The 23720-nt window shown below is 43.4% G+C and overlaps 3 protein-coding genes across 6 annotated transcripts in view; 1 reads left to right on the forward strand and 2 right to left on the reverse strand.

Annotated features, from left to right (window-relative positions):
• Positions 1 to 2242: 2242 nt before the first annotated feature.
• LOC123512052 (group XIIB secretory phospholipase A2-like protein) lies at positions 2243 to 7200 on the reverse strand. Of its 4 annotated transcripts, none has more exons than XM_045268250.1 (2): positions 7106 to 7200; positions 2243 to 4507 (listed from the first exon to the last, which is right to left on the reverse strand). In XM_045268250.1, exon 2 carries the CDS (start codon positions 4467 to 4469, stop codon positions 3855 to 3857), a length of 615 nt encoding a protein of 204 aa, XP_045124185.1. In that variant the 5' UTR covers positions 4470 to 4507; positions 7106 to 7200; the 3' UTR covers positions 2243 to 3854. The 4 variants fall into 4 exon arrangements, with proteins under 4 accessions (XP_045124185.1, XP_045124177.1, XP_045124159.1 ...); XM_045268242.1 differs by having other exon boundaries at positions 7058 to 7118; XM_045268224.1 differs by lacking the exon at positions 7106 to 7200 and adding an exon at positions 6943 to 7092.
• A 1263-nt stretch (positions 7201 to 8463) lies between these two features.
• Positions 8464 to 10257, reverse strand: LOC123512667 (gastrula zinc finger protein XlCGF46.1-like). The gene is made up of 2 exons (XM_045269160.1): positions 9874 to 10257; positions 8464 to 9693 (listed from the first exon to the last, which is right to left on the reverse strand). The coding sequence occupies exons 1-2, from the start codon at positions 9945 to 9947 to the stop codon at positions 8571 to 8573; spliced, it is 1197 nt and encodes a 398-aa protein (XP_045125095.1). The 5' UTR covers positions 9948 to 10257; the 3' UTR covers positions 8464 to 8570.
• Positions 10258 to 12388: 2131 nt separating this feature from the next.
• LOC123511059 (mucin-2-like) overlaps positions 12389 to 23720 on the forward strand; it is a 14674-nt gene continuing 3342 nt past the window's right edge. The window contains exons 1-4 of the mRNA XM_045266677.1: positions 12389 to 12410; positions 13117 to 14259; positions 14773 to 20663; positions 22839 to 22910. Of these exons, the coding sequence (XP_045122612.1) occupies positions 12389 to 12410; positions 13117 to 14259; positions 14773 to 20663; positions 22839 to 22910 (7128 nt within the window). The remainder of the gene's footprint in view (positions 12411 to 13116; positions 14260 to 14772; positions 20664 to 22838; positions 22911 to 23720) is intronic.

Here is a 23720-nt window from a genome sequence, read left to right on the forward strand (position 1 = left end):
CATTGTGACTCCCTTTCTTCTACAACCCTGCAACATTACAATCCAGAACCATATTTTGCAATTTCTTCCAGCATCTCCACTACTTTCAAAGGCCCTCAGAGTTACACAGTTTTTTAAGAGTGTTTTTGTACGTTTCTAGTGATGGATATACAAGATTTCTAAATTAGTAATCGGAGAAATACTCTTGAAAATACTGCTGCCTTTGAAAATGTTCGTGGTGAGAGAGCAAAGTGTGTGAGTGTTTTCATAGGCTTTCAAAGTTACACAGTTTTTAAGAGTGTTTTTCAATGTTTCTTGTGACAGATATACAAAATTTCTACATAAGTAACCGGAGAAACACTCTTGAAAATGCTGCTGTTCATGTGTGTGGGCTTTGAAAATAGTCATGGTGAGAGCAAAGTGTCAAGTGTTTTCAAAGGCTTTCAAAGTTATGCAGTATTTTGAGAGTGTTTTTCAATGTTTCTAATGACGGATACACAACATTTCTACATTATTAAGCGGTGTTGTGTTTGGAGCTGTCTGGCTATCCACAACTGTCCGAGCCGTGAACTGCACTTGCGCAGAATTCAATGTTTACAAATAAAGATTTATTGATAAACAAATTTGTTCTCAAGTGAGCAGGACAGCATGCCAAATAATTTACAAGAAAGATTGAACCAAGAGAATATCTTACAACAGTAATCACTACAAGCTGACTCATAATATATAACAATAAGAAAATCTGCAGTTTTTTTTTCTTTTTCCTAAGAATCCTCAAACCAAGTAAACAAACCTATCATTGTGTAGTGCAGGTCATTTTGGTCTCTGCATTAAGGCTATTTAATGATTCTCAACCACACCTATGCAATATAAAGATGTACACACTTTGAAATATAGCACTGTATAGATTTATAAAAGGTTTTCTTATGAAAAAAATAATTTGCCACCTCATGCTTCAAAACATGAGAATGATTACATTTCTTACACAATATAGCAATGTATACACTTTCTTGTCAAAATGCTGCGGTGTATTGGATTTATAAAGAGTTCGTGGGAAAAAAATAAGAAATGTGCTCCCTGTTTCAAAACACTGGCTGGACACTTACAAGCAAGCAATCAGCAGCTAACATGAATTGGTGATCACAGTTGCCCAGCCTTTGTTTGTACACAGAGCCCAGACAGTTGTGGAGAGCTGGACAGCTATGAACACAACACCAGAGAAACACTCTTGAAAACACTGATGTTCATTTGTGTGGCCTTTGAAAAGTCATGGTGAGAGAGCCAAGTGTCAAGTGTTTGGGTTCTGGGTAGTGGTGTGAGGGACAGCAGGGGAACCTCACAGATGCAGTAACCCTCCTGTAGTTGTTAGCTGCTCTTGGTATGTGGTAGTGTAGTTGATGTGCCCAGCGGTGCCACTAATGGTCACTGCATCGGCAAACCCTTCGACTTGTTTTTTTATATCGATTGGTGTCCGTTCGTGTGGATGAGTAATGTTATATTTTTTGAGAAACCTTGTAAAACCTGATAAATAAAGCAAAACTAATGGTGTGGTTATTTGCACTGGTCTTTCTCTTTCAGGCATATTGTCTTGTTAAATTTTCAAGGTTGTTGTGGCTAACTTGAGTGATGGGATGAAGCACACACACACACACACACACACACGGCCCGGTAGCTCAGTGGTTAGAGCGCTGGGTTCACAAGCCAGATGACCGGGGTTCGATTCCCCGGCCGGGTGGAGATATTTGGGTGTGTCTCCTTTCACGTGTAGCCCCTGTTCACCTAGCAGTGAGTAGGTACGGGATGTAAATTGAGGAGTTGTGACCTTGTTGTCCCGGTGTGTGGTGTGTGCCTGGTCTCAGACTTATCCCAAGATTGGAAATAATGAGCTCTGAGCTCGTTCCGTAGGGTAACGTCTGGCTGTCTCATCAGAAGACTGCAGCAGATCAAACAGTGAATTACACACACACACACACACACACACACAATGGCTAACTTGAGTGACGGGATGAAGCACACACACACACACTTAAGACTTGGAACAGTTTGAGTGAGGAAGTGGTGTCAGCAAAGAGTGTGCATAGCTTTAAAGAAAAATTGGATAAGTGTAGATATGGAGACGGGGCCACATGGGCGTAAAGCCCAGGCCCTGTAAAACTACAACTAGGTAAATACACACACACACACACACAAATGCACATAGAACTAGATCAAACACACACACACACACACACACACACACAGTAGGATCAATCAAACACACAGACACAGCTTCTTTTTATTATACACGAGACTTATGGACGTCACAAGGCACAGACACTTAGCAGCACAGAGATAGCAAATGAAAGACTTCTATCACACATTGTTCTTATCATACACACACACACACACACAGTCATTATAATTGCCTCTAGGAACATTTAATTACACATTCCATCTTGCATAACTTAACATACAGCCTCTAGCCACCTCTTTATAGAAAATAGAGTAAATATAGCCTTTTATTTATTTTCTAACTTAACACATAAACGATCACTCATAACGTTTTGTTAATGGGACATTTTGTTTGGACTATTCCACTGAGTAAAGCGTACACAAGCTACATGTATATAGAGCAAACGTTGACCTTCAATTTTCCACAGGCCTTTTTTATCTTATTAGTGTTTTCCGTCAAGACACGCAACACTGAGCCACCTGACCTAACTATACACTTAACTACACTTCCCATCCTGCGTAACTTAACATAACAGCCTCCGGTTACCCGTGTACAATAAGTAAAATGTAGCCTGACTTTCTCTTTCTATAGACACACAAGATTTCAATACAATACAAAACCGAGTCATTATGTCATTTACTCAATAATCACTGAAATATCCAACTAGACCAAAGTATAAAGAATTTACTTCATTAACTCAATACAACTCAACATAAAACACCAAGTCAGTACAGTGGAGACTCAATACTCAGATTTAAAATGGCTGTTCGAGTATCAAAAACTTCAACTATCGATCCCTATAATTCAGGCAATTTGTTCTAATCTTACCAAAACCTTAAGTTTATATATATATATATTTTTTTTTTATTTTGATTTGTACATATCGTAAGTGAATGCTGGTGATGGATAACGTAGAAGACGGGAGGACTGGCTGACTCACTAACACTTGCACTCTCACCAGATTCCTTATTTTCACCACTAATAAGCCTCTTTGGTGCCATTATTGTTTCTAAATGAAATATTACTGACAGAACGCAGAAAAATGTTGTTTTTCTCAAGACTGTGGCAGGACTAGGGATGCACACCGGTATCCAGTATACCCGTATTTTGTTTTGGTATTGTTAGTAATACTGGTATCAGAACGGGACAATGGCAGCAACAGGGAGGGAGAGGCCAGAGCTTTGTTTACAACCATGTGTGTGCGTCCATTCAATTACAAGATGTTTTTATCACTAATAAGCCTTTGGTGTTAATGTAAGTTTATAAATTAAAACCGGCCAGAATAAAGAAGTTTATTCTGACGACTGTGGCAGCACAACTGGCGGAGGGAGAGGGAGAGGCCAGGAGCCTTTGTTTATAACCATGTGTGTAGATGTTCAACTATCAAGTATTTTTTAGTATTAAATTGAACTTTTGCATTCAAGTATTGAAAAGTTTGACTATTAAGACATTCGAGTATTGAGTCTCCACCATATATCCTTCACTCAACAATCACTGAAACCACCAATGAGACCACTTACAACCTTCACTAAACCCAAATGTTCACAATAAAATATACAAAACTCAGATTTAAAACAACAGTCACTACATCCTTTACTCAATCACTAAAAACCACCAATAACTCACTAAACCCGTCACAATAATAAATAACTCGCCACACTCATTATAACTCATTACGTGTGCCGGGGATATCCTTGGCATCCACACACAGACACGCCTCCTTCTGCGCCTCCTTGAAAGATGTGCAGCCGAGAGCCATGGTAGCCGTGTAGAGCAGCTTGGCCCCTCCCTTGCACTTCTTCTCTGCTATAAAGTTCCCCTCCTCTCTGCCGACATCACAGGTGCTATACAGACACCTTTTGAACTTCATGTCACAGTTGTCCTTGTCAGCACCACAGGTATCATAGCAGAGGTCGTGGTGGTTGCAGCAGTCGACCATTTCACTGCGTGGCAAGTCTTCCTTCTCAAAAAACATGCCAAGGGACCCACACCCATTCGCCTGCGGTATGTGGTTCGTGTTTCTCACAGGTATTCTCTTCCTAGGACATTTAAATATGCAGTCCTCCTCCACAGTTGAGTCGATGAAGGTTTCGACGAATTTTATAGTATGTGCGACTGTCTTAAGTCCCTGGTTGACAGATTCAGCCACCTCCTTCAGTGTGTCTTTAGCCTCCACCATCATTTCATACAGTGTCTCGAAGTATGCCTCTCCGCTGGCTACATTAGATGCCGCCACCACCATCAGCACCACCAGCACCGCCACCGCCAGCTGCTTCATCCCTGTGGCTTGTTCATACACTTAACAGGTGTGACAGTCTGAGGTGAGAGAGTCAGGGTAGAAGTGTTAGTCCTTGCAAATTTGGAATGAGAGAAAGTTTGTCAGGGTTGCTATAAATAATACTCCATCTTTGCAAACTTGAGTCAGAATCATAAACTTTTTTGGCAATCGTTAAAAAAATTAATTAGATCTGAAAACTCATGAGATAAAGTGAGGGAAGGTTTTATTTATTTATTTATTTATTTATTTTCTTTTTATTTATACCATGCGGGCTTTTTACGGGAATTTCTGGGCTAAAGGGGATACTTTTTGTGGTACCTCCTATCTCAAAGCCCACCCTCTAGGAAACCGTTGCCCCGAGTGAGGAAGCCCAACCTACACTCGGACCGTGGACAGGATTTGAACCCATGCGCTTGGAGACCCCTCGGACCCCAAAGCACGCATGGTTCCACTCTACCACGGAGGCTTATAAAAAAAATTAATTAGATCTGGAAACTGTCATGTGAGGTAAAGTGAGGGAAGGTTTGTGTGGGTTATAAGAAATTTTTGTCCATTTTTTGCAAACTCGGAATCATAAACATTTATCAGAATCGTTACAAAATTAATATCTCGGAACTGGCACGTGAGATGAGGTGACGATAAGTATGTCAGGGTTGCTACAAATGTTACTCCATCTTTGCAAACTCGAATCAGAATCATAAACTTTTGTCGGGATCATTACAAAATTAATTAGATCTTGAAATTGTCATGTGAGGTGAAGTGAGGTGAGAAAGGGGTCAGCATCACTACAAATCTTAGACTATCTTTGCAAACTCAAGTCAGAATCATAAACTTTTGTTGGGGTCATTACAAAACTAATTAGATCTACAAATTGGCATGCAAGGAAAAGTCTGTCAGGGTTGCTACAAGTGTTACTCCATCTTTGCAAACTTGTCAGAATTATAAACTTTTCTTGAGATCATTACAAAATTAATCCGATCTAAATATTATCGTGTGATTTGACATTTTTAGACTTCTGAGTTGCGATGTCTTGCCTTACCTAGTTATGACAAGCTCTTAAATGGAGGAAGTGAGAGTTGCCTAAGAGGGACATGAAGACAACAGCCCCTCCAGCCTTGGGGAGAGGAAGGATGACACATGGAACCACTACAGTGAGATTAACAACAAAAATTATCTTTATTCTAATTTCAATATCTAATTCTTGTGTTTATTTATGCAACGTGGAGACAAAAGATAGGATGTATTGTGTTAACCTCTTCAGTACTGGGACACATTTTTTACCTTGAGTTTTATGTATGATTAGATAATTTTATTGACATTAGGAAGAGTTTATGGAGATCAGAAGATTAATAGCCAGAGTCTTCACTGTTTTAATCCCCCCATAAGTTTGTGAAGCTGTATAAAATCACCAAATAGTAATCAGAAGGAATGTGAAAATGTATCCTGGTACTGAAGAGGTTAAGCCACATTTTTTTCTGGTTAGGTTAGCACAGTGTGGTGTATGAGGTCACAACTTTCCAATGATTTCCTGTGACAATTTTATATAACCCCTTCAATACTAGGACACATTTTTACATCAAGATTTGTGCATGATTGGACCATTTTATTGACATTATGAAGGGTCTATGGAGGTCAGAAGATTAATGGCCACAGTCTTCACTATTTTAATCCCCCTTATAAGTTCTGAAGTGTATAAAATCATCAAATAGTAACCAGAATGAATATGGAAACACATCATGGTACTGAAGGGGTTAAGAGGGAGGTTTCAAGACATTTATCCCTTTCTTTTGGCTAACCCTCTCAGACATGCAAGAGGACTGGCAACTAAGTGGATATTTTTATTTTGTTACTCTTAGCCAGTTTTTCCCATCTTACATAAAAAAAATCCAATTAGCAGAGTTAGTTGAACGACGGAAGCTTTGCCAAGATATCGGCACTTTCATTAGAGTTGTTTGTAGTTTCATTGTGGTTGGATTAACTTATGATTCTGCATTTTTTTTTCTATTTAACGACAGCAAAAGGTTAGAATGATGTACTAGTGAGCATTGGAAGTGATCAATGTTCTCTGTTTAACTACATCTTAGCTTATGATCCTGTGTTTCTTATTTTTTATTTTATTTATTTATTTTTTTGTATTAAGTGACAGCAAAAGGCTGGAATGATGTACTAGTGAGCATTGGAAGTGATCAATGTTCTCTGTTTAACTACATCTTAGCTTATAATCCTGCGTTTCTTATTTCCTTTTTAATTAGAACCTTGAAAACCCCAATAATTCTGCACTTCACCTTGTTAAACTGTCACTAGAACTATTAGAACTTAAAAACCAATGCCAGAAATACAGGAATTCCCTTAAAAATGCAAAAATATAGAACCTTACCTGTAAAATAAATGACAGGCGACACAGGAAGAGGTTAACACAGTTCTCTCTCTCTCTCTCTCTCTCTCTCTCTTAGCACACGTCACCTTATCTCACCTTAAAAATGACGTGTTACTATCCTATTCTCGTCCCAAACACGTCACTGACACGTTACGACACGCCAGCAGATGTGTGTGTGTGTGTGTGTGTGTGTGTGAGTTGCTTCCCATACCCGCAGACAGGTGTGAAGTGTGGACAGGTATAGACGGGAACCAAATACCTGTTAGTCTATAATACCACCAGTTGCTCTCTCTCTCTCTCTCTCTCTCTCTCTCTCTCTAAACCTTAATTTCTGATGCTACTATTTAAGAAAGCCATACGTATGATTAATTACATCCCATCATTTGTATTTTAGCCACTGACAATTTAAATACTTGTTAAATTACAACGGTATATGGTTAATTTTATTTGAGTCACTGGCAACTCTCTTTGTTTACGACTACGAGAGAGAGAGAGAGAGAGAGAGAGTCGGTGTTTCCTTTTATCTCTTTTGTCACTTAGTTGTGTTCAAGAGTTGATATTACATAATACCTGTGGAGAAAAGGAGAATATACTTTCCTGTCCAATAATTCCAGAGAGAGAGAGAGAGAGAGAGAGAGAGAGAGAGAGAGCGCAACACTTCCATTAATAACTATACACTAATAAACGTATAGAAAAGGTAATTAATGAAAAAGTGTAGCCTATCTATTGATCCAACGCATCCCTTCTTCCCATTTACATCTCTTCCCCGCCCACACCCACCCATCTCCTGACCCACGCCTACCCACTCACCCCTATCTAGTAAGAGTGTTTGAAGGGACATACGTGGCTTACCTGATGCAATAAAATGAGTTAGGGTGTTAATGTGAGTGTTGATAACGTAATAGGAAGTGTTGAGTAGTGTTGCCTCGAGGTGAACAGTACAAGGAAGTGTGTTGAGTGGTGAATCTGCTGTGTGATGTTGAGGTTAGTAATATCAACACCAAAATTTTAGTTGTGTTCTGAAACGCTTTCCAAAGGCTCCAGTTGAAGATATTCATGTTTTTAAGAGTATTTTTTTTATGACTTAGGTGATAGATTGGCAAGATTTCTAGTTTATTAAAAGGAGAAACTCTGAAATCCGGTTATCTGTCTCTGTGGCTTTGCAAAATTGTCGCAGTGAGAGGGGGAAGGCGTTTTTGAATACGCTGATAGTGGTGTGCCTCTTATCTAACCAAACATCAACATTATAGCAGTTTCAACCACTATACCGTACCTGCGTGACTCTAGTTCTTTGCCAGGGTCTCTATTTCACTCTTTATTTCACATTTCTAACTCTATTTTACCCTGCCGGAAATTAATGACCAGATGAGAACTTCGAAGGTTTAATAGTTTGTCTTCATTAGTTTGGTAGGATGTTGTGTTCTCATGTTTGTTTTCCATTGTGTGCCGTGCTTACCTGCTGCGAGATATTTGTCTGGCAGTCATCATACAGGCTCGTGTTTGGAGGAGGTTCTGAGGCTTGCACGTATTTTGGTACATACACAAACACACTCAAGATCATACAAAAGGTCCAACATATGCATACACATCCACACTCAAGATAAACATACACAAAGGTTCAACATACATATTTATTGGGTTACAAATGTGCTGCCAACATAAATGCTGCAGCCACTATTACTGCTACTATCACCGCCACCACCACCACCACCACAGGCAAAGGGCTAGCCATCTCCAAAGTGGATCTTCATGTGTCTAAAAATGTCCCGCTTTTCCTTGAAACACTTGCCACACACATCACACTTGAAGTTCCTCAAGCCAGTGTGTCTGAAGGCGTGTTTGTTGCGTTCAGTACCGGTGGTAAACCTCATGCCACACTCCTCACACTCATAATTCTTGACCCCATTGTGTTTCAGGGTGTGTATTGACAACTGAGATTTTGTGGCATACTTCCCTCCACACACTTGACACTCATAGTTCTTGATGCCACTGTGAGTCAGGGAGTGTATGCTGAGCTGACGCTTTAAGGCAAATTTCTTTCCACACTCTTGACACTCATAATTCTTGATGCCACTGTGTACCAGCAGGTTGTGTTTGGCCAAGTTACCTTTTAGGACAAATCTTTTCCCACAAATCTCACACTCGTGATTTTTGACACCACCGTGTGTCGTTTGCATGTGTCTGGTGACGTAATTTTTTTGGTTAAATTTCTTCCCACACACCTCACACTCATGCTGAGCGTCACTGCTGTGTGTCAGCTTGTGTCTGATGAGGCTGTGCTTCTGGAAGAACTTCATGCCACACTCTTCACACTCGTATTTCCTGCCTTCAGTGTGTGTCAGAACATGTGCATTAAGGCTGCATTTTCGGTAGAATTTCTTTGAACACTGTTCACACCCATAAGGCTTGACACCGCTGTGTATTACGATGTGTTTCCTGACCTCAGACCTTGTGAAAAATTTCTTGCCACACTTTTCACACTCATGGTTTTTGATACTATGGTGTTTTATGGTGTGGAACTGCAGCAAAGACCTACACTGAAAGGTTTTACCACACTGCTCACACTCAAACTTGGCCTCTCCTCTGTGGCCAGAGCTGTCTGCCTCCTGCTCCTGTTGGTGATCAATGCCCCCAAGCCCATGCCTCTCCTGGCTCTCCACACCCGAGGCAGACTGCTGCTTGCCAATCACGATGCTGCCTGGCCCCACAGCCTCCACTGCAGCATTGGTCCCAGCATCACACGGTACGGTCCATCCTGCTGGGAAGCTCTGATTCTGGGAGGCCGGTCTGATGATGATGATGAGTGTTCGGGGGCGGCCAGGGAGGCCTGCTGACTTCTGCATTGGCCTGTGGAGCAGAGAAACAAGAGTTAGCCTACTTAGGGCTGAGTGGTATGGGCGGGTGGTGAACAGTGGTGTTGCAGGGGGGTGGCATGATAGGACTGAGTGGGATGTACACAGTGCATGCATCACAGACGTGGCGGCGGTGGCGTCTAGCCATTAAGCAGCAGGCAGGTGAGGGCAATACCTGGCGGTGGAGACGATGGGAGGGTGCTTGTCTGTCGTTGGTGCTGGCGGGCCTGGCGGGGACTGAGGTTGCATGACAGACAGCAGTGTGCAGGCAGCCAGGCACAGAGTGTGGCACCACCACCGCTTGGCTCTTGTGGTGTTTGTTGTGGTGCAGGGGAGCGAGAAGTCGATCGCCTGCCCGCCAACTGCTTGATCTTGCTGCCGATGGTTGAGTCGTCTGTAGTCTTTGCAGCCACACCTGTAATGGACTTACATCTCCTTTTCTGGTTGTCTTGCGCTTTCCCTTTCTTCTTTCTTGTTTTCCTCACGTTATGAAGTACTTCCTTCTTTGTTTATTCATTTATATTTTCTTTCAATTAGGGCATAAATCTGCCTTTGTTTTGTTTTCGTGTTGTTCATAAGCCTGTTGGAATTGGGAAGTGTAGATGACAGATGTAGATTGAAGTCCTCGCCTTCATAACGTCACAACTCCTATGCCGTATTTACTTGGCTTTGTACTGAAATTCTTGTTGGCTGAGGAATAAAAAAAAAAAAAAAAATGGCGCGCAGTGTGGCAGCAGTGGCCTGGGCAGGGCTGGGACGGGGCAGGGACGGGCGGCGCGCTGCTTCAAATTATCGGCGTGTTGGTCAGGGGTCAGCACTTCCCACTGTTGCGTTTGGAGTGTTGCTGTACTTTGCTGCTCTTTGTACTGTTGTGTTGCTCTTTAGCACGTATTAAGGAACGTTTTTCATCTCTAACTCTCTCATCACGACTATTTTCCAAGGCCACAGAAATTATTCGCCGCGTTCTCAAGTGTGTTTCTCGTGTTGATTGAGTAGAAATGTTGTCAGTCTGTCACTAGAACCGCACGAAAACACTTAAAAACCCGTGTGTAGCTTCAATAAACTATAATCCTAGCAATCTTTAAGAGTCAGAGAAAGCAAAGCGAAAGACGTAACATTAATTTAAAAGTCGCTGATTCGAAAAACTGGTAAACTCTTTCATTTCTTCCTTTTCATTTTATTCATCATATCTACTCATTGTATTTTTTTTAGAATGTCTGTATCTGTTATTATCATTATTGTTATTTAACTATATTTGTTGTCGTTATTGTTGCTATTTTTCTTTACGTATATCCATCTATTTTTTTTCACGTGGTTCGCTAAAAGACCTCCGTGACACACTCAAATCATCCACAGGTACACACACAACTGTTGTGCGTGCGTGTGTGGGGTGCCAGCCGCCAGCCACACACGATGGGCGGGTTCCCACAGCCACGGACGGCCACACAGTACTCGAGGGGCCAATATAAAGGTATAAATCACCATGGGTAAAGGAGGTTAACCGCACCGCCATCTGCTTCCCCCGCGGCCTGAACTATTACATTATGCTCACTAGTTAGGACCTCAGTACTATTATAACTATTACTATCATTATTATTGTTACTATTATACCATTATGTTACGATATTCACTTGTTTACTAAGGCCAGGGTACTATTGGATGAATATCGTTAAGAATATTTGTCCAATTGAATCTAATTTAGCATAACTTAGTATATTCAATAATAATAATGCTAGTAATGAGTGAAAATATTACTGAATCTAAACTTTTTTCCTTCCTTTCATTCTTTTTCTTTTTTCTTTTAGTTTTCGTTTTCCTTTAACCTAATCAATTTCTTTCCTTCTTTCTTTCTGTTTTTCATGATAATTCTTTCCCTCCTTTTCTTTCTTTTTCTTCCTCCTTTCCTCCTTTCCCTTCTTTTCTTTCTTTTCCTCCTCCATTCCTCCTTTCCCTCATTAACCAGGAAAGAAGGCATGGGGGTGATGGGAAAATAATGATAATGATGTGGTTTTCTCAGCCTCAGTGCCTCTTGAGACTCTGAAGAGGGAGGGTGTGTCTGTGTCTAGCTTGCGTTGCCGACTTGCTGGCTTGCCGACTTACTAACTCCTGACTTTTTCTGAGAGAGAGGAAACAAAAGGCAAAAGATAATAAGAAACAGTGATCAATGTGATAAACTAGTGTGTGAAAAGTAATGCAGATGATTGAAATAGCTCGAAAGTAAAAGAAAATATATACAAACGAAAGAAATATGCTGAGAGAATTTTGAAAACACTCAATACAAAAAAAAAAAAGACAAAATAAATAAAGATAAATTAAATAGTAAAAAGAAACAATAATAAACTTAAAGGACCGGTAAAATGAGTGAAAAGGAAATAAAGAAAGGAAAAGAGAAGTAAAAAGAAAAGTAAATAAAGGAAAGAAAAATGGGATGTATCTAATAAATTCTTGAAATAAAGTAAACAAATTAAATAAACAAATAAAAAAAAAACTGAAAATTTATCCCTAACAAAATAAAGGAAAAAAAAACAACACTTTGACCTTACGACTTTATTTCTTTGACCCTCATAAGTGGCAAGGTCATCATGGGTCAAGGCAAGGCAGGCGAGGTCAGGTCACGTGTCTACCCTCGCGTGACCCCTGTGGTGGTGGTGGTGGTGGTGGTGGTGGTGACCTGCTGGGTGGATGTGGCGATGAGCAGACCAATTGTGGCAGGTGTGTTGTTGTTGTTGTTGTTGTTGTGTTGGTGATGGTGGTGGTTGTGGTGGTGGATGTTCTTCTACTAATACTAATACTAATACTACCGTTCACAAACACACACACACACACACACACACACACACACACACACACACACACACACACACAAACAAACATCTGTGTTATTAGGTCACATCTTTTCTGTGTGTGTGTGTGTGTGTGTGTGTGTGTGTGTGTGGTGAGCGGAGATGACCGTGCATGGTGACCGTCTGTAGGGATGTGCGGTTGTACACACACACACACACACACACACACACAGACACAGACAGTTAGGCTATTATGTGCGTTTTATTATGTTTGTTGTAGTTTTATCGTTAAATTAGGTTAGATTGGGTTAATTTGTTATTATTACTATTATTGCTATTGGTGTTATTATCATTGTTATCGTTATTATTGTTATCATTTCACGTTAAGTTGTGTTAAGTTATGTACGTTTATCATTATTATTATCATTGTCATTATTGCTACTGTATTTCTCTCGTTAAGGTAATGTCAGGCTTCATAATGTTAGCTTAAGTCAATATGTCACAGTTATCATCATTATTACCAATGTTACTCCTACTGCTCTTTTCTCTTTTTCCTTTTAATTTTTTTTTCAATGTTATTATTTTGTTAACATTTTATTTTCATCTTATTTTCTTATTCTGTTTTTGTTTTTAAGGTGACAGACAGACAGCGACAGACGACCAACAGACCAACAGAGATTTAAACCAGTACCAAGACAAAAACCAAGACCAAGATCTGGAGACAAGTGACCCACCTCGACCTGGCTCATCTGGACACGACCCTGACAAACCAAATGACGTGTTTCCACCTTTCCTTAGCTCACCTGTACCCACAAACACACAGACACCTTGGGAGACGCAGCTGCTACACTTTTCACACCTGTCCCCCTTTCGTAACCCTCGCAACACCATTCCTTCACGTTTACCTTTAAATTCTGTAGCTAAGATGAATTTGAGTCGTGAGTTTGATGTTACTTCGTCGCCTCCCGTTTCTCTCACGCCTAAATCTTCGCATATCTTACCTCAGAGTTATGCTAAAGAGCGAGTGACACCGAAACAGGACATTAATGAAGCTTGGTTCGATCCTACTAAAGATACTGGAAGGAAGACAGGTACTCGTGTTTCTGGAGGTGAAAATGTAGGTGTGTCTTATCCATTTGGGTTTGAAGATGGAGCCACGGTTACGGAAATACAGGGAAAGATACAGGATTCAGTAGCAGAAGAGATACAACATGAAAATCTCCGTTCACAGGAACAGCGCCAGACTTTTCCTGCAGGAGAGGGACACCTGACAGCACTCCTCAGCATCTTGAAGGAGACAGAGGGCAGTGACACAACACGCCAGGAAGAGGAGAGGACAAGATTAACACAAGAATTCAAAACGTTTACTGAAAATATAATAAACACGAATTTGTCTGAACGTGACATTGTATCCCTGCTGCAAGTGATTCATAAGTATCAAGAGAACCAAAAGAACCGGAACCTCTTCTTTGATGACTACGATTCACTCCAGAAACATCAATTCACAGCACGATCTAAAGTTTCCGCACCCTCAGAAGATCACCAGACGCGCATCTTTACTAACGAAACGAAGAGCAAAGGATACTCGTACATTCGTGGTGGTCATTGGAGAGGAAGAACCGCACCTCCTTCCACTACACTTGGTCCGTTCACCTACAACAACGGCACTGTCACCTTCCACAACGGAGTGCCTAACTTTGGGGTCCACTCAACGCTACAGAAGTTACATTACATCCTGATAGGCAAATTGGATTCACTTCAACACAAGACTTCTGCTGGTATGTCTGCTACTACTGCTATTACTACTACTACTACTACTACTGCGAGTGCTGCTGGTATCTTTGCTGCCACCATATATAGCACGACCACTCCCGCTGCTACGACCTATACGCGCAATATGACTGCTATTCCTATTACTTCCTCTACCACCTTCACTACGACCCCTGCTCCTACCACCGCCTCTATGGCTCCTGCTTCTACTACACTCACCACCATTCCTCCTACTACTACGACTACACCCACCACTACCTCTCCTACTACTATTACTACCGCTACGAGCACCACCCCTGCTACTACTGCTACTACTACTACCAGCATTACTACTACTACATCAACCTCCAACACTACCCCTGCTACTACCAGATCCACCACCAGCACCCCTGCTACTACAACCACCACCACTACCACTCCTACTACTACCACTAGCACAACTCCATCCACTACCAGTAACACAACTCCAACTACTTCCACCACCACCACGACCAAGCCCAAGTCAGCCTCTCTACCGTCAGGAGTTCAAATAACCTTCGAGAATGGTGTCCCTATCATATCTTCCAGTAAGGGACCCGCTCCACGTCCCATCCTGTCCATCCTGCAGCAGGCTGTTAACACTGCCACTGAAGCGGAGTCTCCTGAAGGGAACGCAGGGATGAAAGACAGGATTCAGGATATAGAAACTAGCATCCCTGTACCTCTCTCCCTTGAAAGCAGAACCACCAGTGAACCTACACCGTCAGATACTACAGAAGGCGTTGACGCAAAACCATTTCCCGTTCTGTGGGACACTGGATCACCACACAGAGAAAACGTCAGTCATTTCTCCTTTCTTAAGCAACTGAAGGAGTTTCTCTTTCTAAAGGACAAGACTGAAGAAGGCGATGAAGACACGGACCCTTTCCAGTACAGAATCGGGAGTCGTGATGACCTAAACACTGAGGATGAAGGCTCTGGAGTCACCAGCACACAACCCAAGGACGACTCACCCAGCCAGCGGGAAGATCAAGGGCAGGTTGTCATCAGCGTCAATCAAAACCAGAACCAGGAACAGAGTCAAGTCATGCCCTTGCTGCTGGTTCGCCCTGGACACTCACCAAACTCCCAAGGTTATCCTCAGGAACTTCACTCTTATTCACAGAGACCGACTGGTGTGGGTCTGGTTCCTTGGCATCCTTTTAACCTGTTAGGGCTTTCAAACCTGTTATCTAAGCCTACTGCCACCACCACAAAGCCAAGCCAGAGTGGTTCAGAGGCCTCCTGTACCTCTGCTTTCTCCGTGGTTCCAAATCCTGACGGTTCCAGTGAGAACTCTGGCGTGTTTTCCTTCAAGGTGGTTCAGAGTAGCTTCCGATCAGAACATTGTCTTACTGGTTCTCCCTTCCAAGTCGTCACGAACCAAAATACCTCCAGTGTCTTCCCTTTTACTGTCACGTCTGGTATAAATGGTTCCCTTTCAGACAGTGGCAGGTACCCATTCCAGGTCATTCCAGGCCCGGATGGTATGGGTGGCGTGACCTTTGCAATAAAACCACACCCAGATGACCCGAACCCTGGACCATATCCCTTCACCATAGTCCCTGACCCTAGTGACCCTGATACCTTCCTTGTAGTGCCAAAACCAGGGTCAGGAACTACACAGGGTACACCAGGTCAGGGAGACGGTACAGGGGATCATCCGTACCTACTTGTACCTGAAGGAGTCACAGTAGGAGGAGGACCTGTCACTATCATAACCAATTCTTCTGAAGGAGGAAAAGATGAACCGTACTTTGAAATACTGCACTCGATTGGTTCTGAAGGCAGGCATCCGGTTCTAGTGTACCCAAGACCGCCTGATGAGAACGGTTCTACTAGCCTTCCAACACATATCTTCATACCGGATCCGACTGCCCCGCCTACCACTTCCGGACTGGTTCCTGGTATTTTAGTCGCAATACCGCAGCAAACCACTACTACTACTACTACTACCACTACTACCACACCTGCTACGACTACTACCGCTGATACTACCAATGCTACTACTGTTACTACTACTACTACTACTACTGCTGTTCCTACCACTGCTACCACAACTACTACTGATACTACAACCTCGTCCCTCTCCACATCAGAAGAACCAAAAACTACCAGGGAAATGACCACCATGGAACCAACACCAACAGAACCGAACACAATGGAATCCACAACTGCTGAACCAACCACAGCAGAACTCACCACCATAGAACCAACGACCACCGTAGAAGCAATGACGACCTCTCAACCGAACACAATGGAATCCACAACTATAGAACCAAACACTGAAGAATTGACAACCACAATACAACCAAGTACTATGGAACCATCAACCACTGCAGAACCAACGACCACTGATGAACCAGCTACAACCACAAAACCAACGACCACCATGGGACCAATGACCACCATGGAACCAACGACAACCATGGAACCAACGACAACCATGGAACCAACGGCAACAACGGAACCAATGACAACTGATGAACCAACGACCACCATGGAACCAACGACCACTGATGAACCAACGACCACCAAAGAACCAACGACAACAATGGAACCAACGACCACCATGGAACCAACGACAACCATGGAACCAACGAAAACCATGGAACCAACGACCACTGATGAACCAACGACCACCATGGAACCAACGACCACCATGGAACCAACGACAGCCATGAAACCAACGACAACCATGGAATCAACGACCACTGATGAACCAACGACCACCACTAAACCAACGACCACCATTGAACCAACGACCACTGATGAACCAACAACCACCATGGAACCAACGACCACCATTGAACCAACGACCACTGATGAACCAACGACCACCACTGAACCAACGACCACCATTGAACCAACGACCACTGATGAACCAACAACCACCATGGAACCAACGACTACAATGAAACCAATGACCACTGATGAACAGAGGACCACCATGGAACCAACGACCACGATTGAACCAACGACCATCATGGAACCAACGACCACCATGGAACCAACAACCACTGATGAATCAACGACCACCATGGAATCCACGACCACAATGGAACCAACGACCACAGTGGAACCAACGACCACTGATGAAACAACGACCACCATGGAACCCACGACCACAATGGAACCAACGGCCACAGTGGAACCAATGACAACCATGGAACCAACGACAACCATGGAACCAACAACCACAGTGGAACCAACGACCACTGATGAAACAACGACCACCACGGAACCAACCACCAACATGGAACCAACGACCACTATGGAACCAGCGACCACCATGGAACCCACGACCACTGATGAACCAACGACCACCATGGAACCAACGACAACCATGGAACTAACGACCACTGATGAACCAACGACCACTGATGAACGTACGACTACCATGCAACAAACGACCACCGTGGAACCAACGACCACCATGAAACCAACGATTAGCATGGAACCCACGACCACCATGGAACCAACGACCACTTTGGAACAAACAACCACCGTGGAACCAACGACTACATCCAAACCAACGACCACCATGGAACCAAAGACCACCACAGAACCAACGACCACCATGGAACCCACGACCATCATGAAACCAATGACCACTGTGGAACCAACGACCACCATGGAACCAACGACCACTGTGGAACAAACGACCACCGTGGAACCAACGACTACATCAGAACCAACGACCACCATGGAACCAACGACTGCCACAGAACCAACGACCACCATAGAATCAACGACCACTGATGAACCAACGACCACCACAGAACCAACGACCACCATAGAATCAACGACCACTGATGAACCAACGACCACCACAGAACCAACGACCACCATAGAATCAACGACCACTGATGAACCAACGACCACCACAGAACCAACGACCACCATAGAATCAATGACCACTGATGAATCAACGACCACCATAGAACAAACAACCACTGATGAACCAACGACCACCACAGAACCAACGACCACCACAGAATCAACGACCACTGATGAACCAACGACCACCATAGAACCAACAACCACTAATGAACCAACGACCACCACAGAACCAACGACCACCATGGAACCAACGAAAACTGATGAAGCAACGACCACCATGGGACCAACAACCACCGTGGAACCAACGACCACCATGGAACCTACGACCACCATGGAACCAAAGACCACTATGGAACAAACGACCACCGTGGAACCAACAACTACAGTGGAATCATCGACCACCATGGAACCTGCTACCACCATGGAACCAATGACCACCCTGGAGGCAACGACCACAACGGAACCAACTACTTCCATGGAACCAATGATCACTGATGAAATAACGACCACCACGGAACCAATGCTCACTAATGAACCAACCACCATGGAACCAACGACCACTATGGAACCAACGACCACCGATGAACCAACGGAACCAACGACCACCATGGAACTTACGACCACCATGAGTCCAACGACCACCGTAGAACCAACAACCACAACGGAACCAACGACCACTGATGAACCAATGACCACCGTGGAACTCACGACCACCATGGAACCAACGACCACTGATGAACCAACGACCACCATGGAATCAACGACCACCGTGAAGCCAACGACCATCATGGAACTGACGACCACTGTGGAACAAACGACCACAACAGAACATATGATCACAACAGAACCAACGACCAACACAGAACCGACGACCACCATGGAACCAACGACTACCATGGAACCAACGACCACCACAGAACCAACAACCACCATGGAACCAACGACCACTAATGAACCAACGACCACCATGGAACCAACGACCACTATGGAATCAACGACTACCGTGAAACCAACTATCACTGTGGAACCAACGACTACCATGGAACCAACGGCCACTGATGAACCGACGACTACCATGGAACTAACGACCACCATGGAACCAACGACCACTGATGAACCAACGACCACCGTGAAACCAATGACCACCGTGGAACCAACAATCACCGTGGAACCAACAACTACCATGGAACCAACGACCACTGATGAACCAATGACCACCATGGAACCAACGACCACCACGGAACCAACGACCACTATGGAACCAACGACCACCATGGAACCAACGACTACCATAGAACCAACCACCACTGATGAACCAAAGACCACCATAGAACCAACGATCACTGATGAACCAACGACCACTGAAGAAACAACGGCCACCATGGAACCAACGACCACCACAGAACCAACGACCACCACAAAACCAGCGACAACCATGGAACCCACAACCACCATGGAACCAACGACCACCATGGAACCAACGAACACCGTAGAACCAACAACCACCATGGAACCAACGACCACCATGGAACCCACGACTACCGTGAAACCAACGATCACAGCAGAACCAACGACCACTACAGAAACGACGACCACCATGGATCCAACGACCACAACAGAACCAATGACCACTGATCAACCTACGACCACTGATGAACCAACGACCACCACAGAACCAACGACCAAAACAGAACCAACGACCACTGATGAACCAACGACCACTGATGAACCAACGACCACCACAGAACCAACGACCACAATAGAACTAACGAGCACCATGGAACCAACGACCACTGATGAACCAACGACTACCGTGGAACCAACGACCACTGATGAACCAACGACCACCGTGAAACCAACGACCACCATGGAACCAACGACCACCGTAGAACCAACGACCACCACGGAACCAACGACCACCGTAGAAACAACGACCACCATGGAACCAACGACCACCGTAGAGCCATCGACCACCACGGAACCAACGACTACTGATGAACCAACGACCACTGATGAACCAACGACCACCGTGGAACCAACAACCACCGTGGAACCAATGACCACTGATGAACCAACGACCACCATGGAACCAACGACCACCGTAGAACCAACCACCACCATGGAACCAACGACCACCGTAGAACCAACGACCACTATGGAACCAACGACCACAACAGAACCAACGACCACAACAGAACCAACGACCACAACTACGACCACAACCACAACCACACCCACCACCACTACTACCACCACCACCACCACTACTACCACTCCGACTACCACTACCAGAAGAACCACTACTAGAAGAACGACCACAAGACGACCACTCATTCCCATCAACCCTCACAGCGGTTCTCGTCTGAATGTGAACGGACCAATCATAGATGAGTTTGCGGAGAGGACCAATCACGTGCCTGTGGGAGCTGGTGACGTCATTTCTTCAGGCAGTCACAGGAGCGCCTCGCCTTCAGGAAGAACGCGACTAAATACGAAATTCAGTGACTTTTGGACGAAATATTGGGGGTGGTCAGCGCGGAACGAAATGCTATGAGAGAGAGAGAGAGAGAGAGAGAGAGAGAGAGAGAGAGAGAGAGAGAGAGAGAGACGTGATGTTAACTAAAAGAAATTAATAAAACTAAGGCCAATTAAACACATATTCCTCCTTCCTCCTTTTGTATGTATGTATGTATGTATGTATGTATGTATGTGTGTGTGTACAGTAGTAGTAGTAGTAGTAGTAGTAGTAGTAGTATTAGGTGTGTGTGTGTGTGTGTGTGTGTGTGTGTGTGTGTTACATTATGGTATATACAGCCCTAGAGAGAGAGAGAGAGAGAGAGAGAGAGAGAGAGAGAGAGAGAGAGAGAGAAATGACAAAAAAACATAGAACGATAACGAAGATACTAATAATAACAATAATAGCAATAATAATAACAATATTCATAGTTCCAGGTGCGTGGGCGACGACAGGTGACCAGGAGCGAACGAGGCAGCAATTACCATCTAGCCGGAAACAGAGAAAGGAGCCGGATGTGGTAACAGTGACAAGCATCTGTGGTGGTGGTGGTGGTGGTGGAAGGCCGAAGTCGAGGCTTAGAAACGTGATCATTCGAGTGAACCAAAGCCAGAACCAGGAGCAGAACCAGTGGCCAGTGCTGGTGGGGGTGAACCGGCCTCTTCTCCCTCTTCCCCAGTTTCCTCCTCAGTCCTCACCGGTGTTTTGGATCTTACCTGTGATCTGGGGGGATACTACTACTATTACTACTACTACTGCTGCTACTGATCTTACTACTACTTCTACTGGTGGTGGTGATACTTCTTCTGCTACTACTACTGTGTCTGCTACTTCTGCGGTTGCTACTACACCTACTACCACTTTTGTAAGTACTGCAGACACTACCTTGCCAACTACTACTACTACTACTACTACTCCTAACACTCCTCTTCCTTCTACTACGATTACATCAGCATCTACTACTGATACCACTACTACTGCTACTACTACTACTACAACGACCTCTACCACTACCACTACTGCTACTACTGCAAGAACTACTATTCCTATTAATCCATATGATACTACTAATCCTTCAGGTTAAGTTAAGGTAATGTTGAAAAAAAAAATGTAATGAAAACGTCAAAAATGTATCTTAATCTTGATCTTCCTTCAAATCGGGTATTAGTTATATGTGTGTGTCTTTTTAAGGTAAACAAGAGGAAAGAATAGGTAAATAAGCAGAATTAGTTTAAAATGTTAACTTGTGTGCAGAAATTTTTTTGAGTTTGCCTTTCAAATACCGTTTTCTGTGACTCCTGATGATTATTATAAGGAGAATCTATTTTTTTTTTCTCTTCTAATCCAGTTCTTCGTCTTCGTCTTTCCCTGATTTCTCATCCTCTTTCTATTCTTCTTTTTTTTCTCTTCTTCTTCTTCTTCTTCTTCTTCTTCTTCTTCTTCTTCTTCTTCTTCTTCTTCTCCTCCTCCTCCTCCGTTAGATAACCATCAACATTAGTCATTATCACCAAATGAATGAAGCTTTTGTACTGTTTCGTAATCTCTCTCTCTCTCTCTCTCTCTCTCTCTCTCTCTCTCTCTCTCTCTCTCTTCGATAATGTGGAAGAGGAATGGAAGAAGAAGAAAGAGAAGGAGGAGGAGGAGGAGGAGGAGGAGAAAGAGTGGGAAGAAGAAGATTTACCGTATTTTAGTCTTCAGAACTGCGTGATCTACTTCTCAAATCTACGATGATAAAACACGCTTCTGTCAACTTTCACATGTCCTATCTTAAAATCAAACGCCTTATCTTTTGTCTACAGTAAAATTCTAGACCTAAAAGTGCCTAGTATTGATGGAAAAGACTTATTTAACATGTTTCAAGGAGCCACATAAGTAAGTTTTAGAGTGGTCAAGTTGAGCCATCGAGAGAGGTAACAGTACATTCCTAACGAGTCTAAAAATAGGTCGGTTATTGAACGTTTCAGCAAGTGTGTAGCGGTAATGAGGGTTGGCGAGGGGTAGGGAATAGTGTAATCTACCGTGTAATCTACTGTTGACATGCTCTCTCTCTCTCTCTCTCTCTCTCACTCACTCACTCACTCACATTGCCTCAGTGTGACAAACTAACATTTTTCCATCTAAACTCTTGATTTTAATACACCTTTTTCTGAACAATAAAAAAAACATGCTTTCTTACGATGAGAGAGAGAGAGAGAGAGAGAGAGAGAGAGAGAGAGAGAGAGAGAGAGAGAGAGAAGCATTACATCACTACCTTATGTAACTTCTAAATCCCGGAACTTACGGGCAACTGACCTTAAGAGAGAGAGAGAGAGAGAGAGTACGCTCCACCAAAATAAGCAGATGTGGTAGTATTTAATAAGCAAATATTTAACTAAGACAGCACGATTTGTTTTGTCTTGCAGTCACGCGACGATGGAGGAGGAGGAGGAGGAGGAGGAGGAGGAGGAAGAGAAGGAGAAGGAGGAGAAAAAGGAGGGGGAGCAGAAGTGACTGACCTTTAAAATGACCTGTGGGATTTCAAGGTCACGGTCATAGAGAGAGAGAGAGAGAGAGAGAGAGAGAGAGAGAGAGAGAGAGAGAGTACTTATGTATGTGTACTTATTATCTATGTTACATCTTGTCCTCCTTCTCTCCTCTCTTCACCTCCTCCTCCTCCTCCTCCTCCTCCTCCTCCTCTCCTCCTCCTCCTCCTCCTCCTCCTCCTCCTCCTCCTCCTCCTCCTCCTTGGATGTTGCTGATAAGTCACGTGACAGGTAGGCTCTTGTAGATGGGGTTGTTGTTGTTGTTGTTGTTGTTGTACTACCACTACTACTACTACTACTACTACTACTACTACTACTATTACTATTACCATACCACCACTACTACAACTACTACTATTACTTTTACTACTACTACTACTACTACTACTACTACTACTACTACTACTACTACTACTACTACTACTACTACTACTATTATTACTACTATTACTACTACCACTATTACTACTATAACTACAATACCTCAAGTTTGGATTAAGTTAGACAAAGTTAGGTTAATAAAAGTTATGTTATTGTTAGTTCAGGTCAAGTTATAAGTACCACATTGGTC

Source organism: Portunus trituberculatus, chromosome 4 (genome assembly GCF_017591435.1).
Source record: "Portunus trituberculatus isolate SZX2019 chromosome 4, ASM1759143v1, whole genome shotgun sequence".
Classification (NCBI taxonomy): domain Eukaryota; kingdom Metazoa; phylum Arthropoda; class Malacostraca; order Decapoda; family Portunidae; genus Portunus; species Portunus trituberculatus.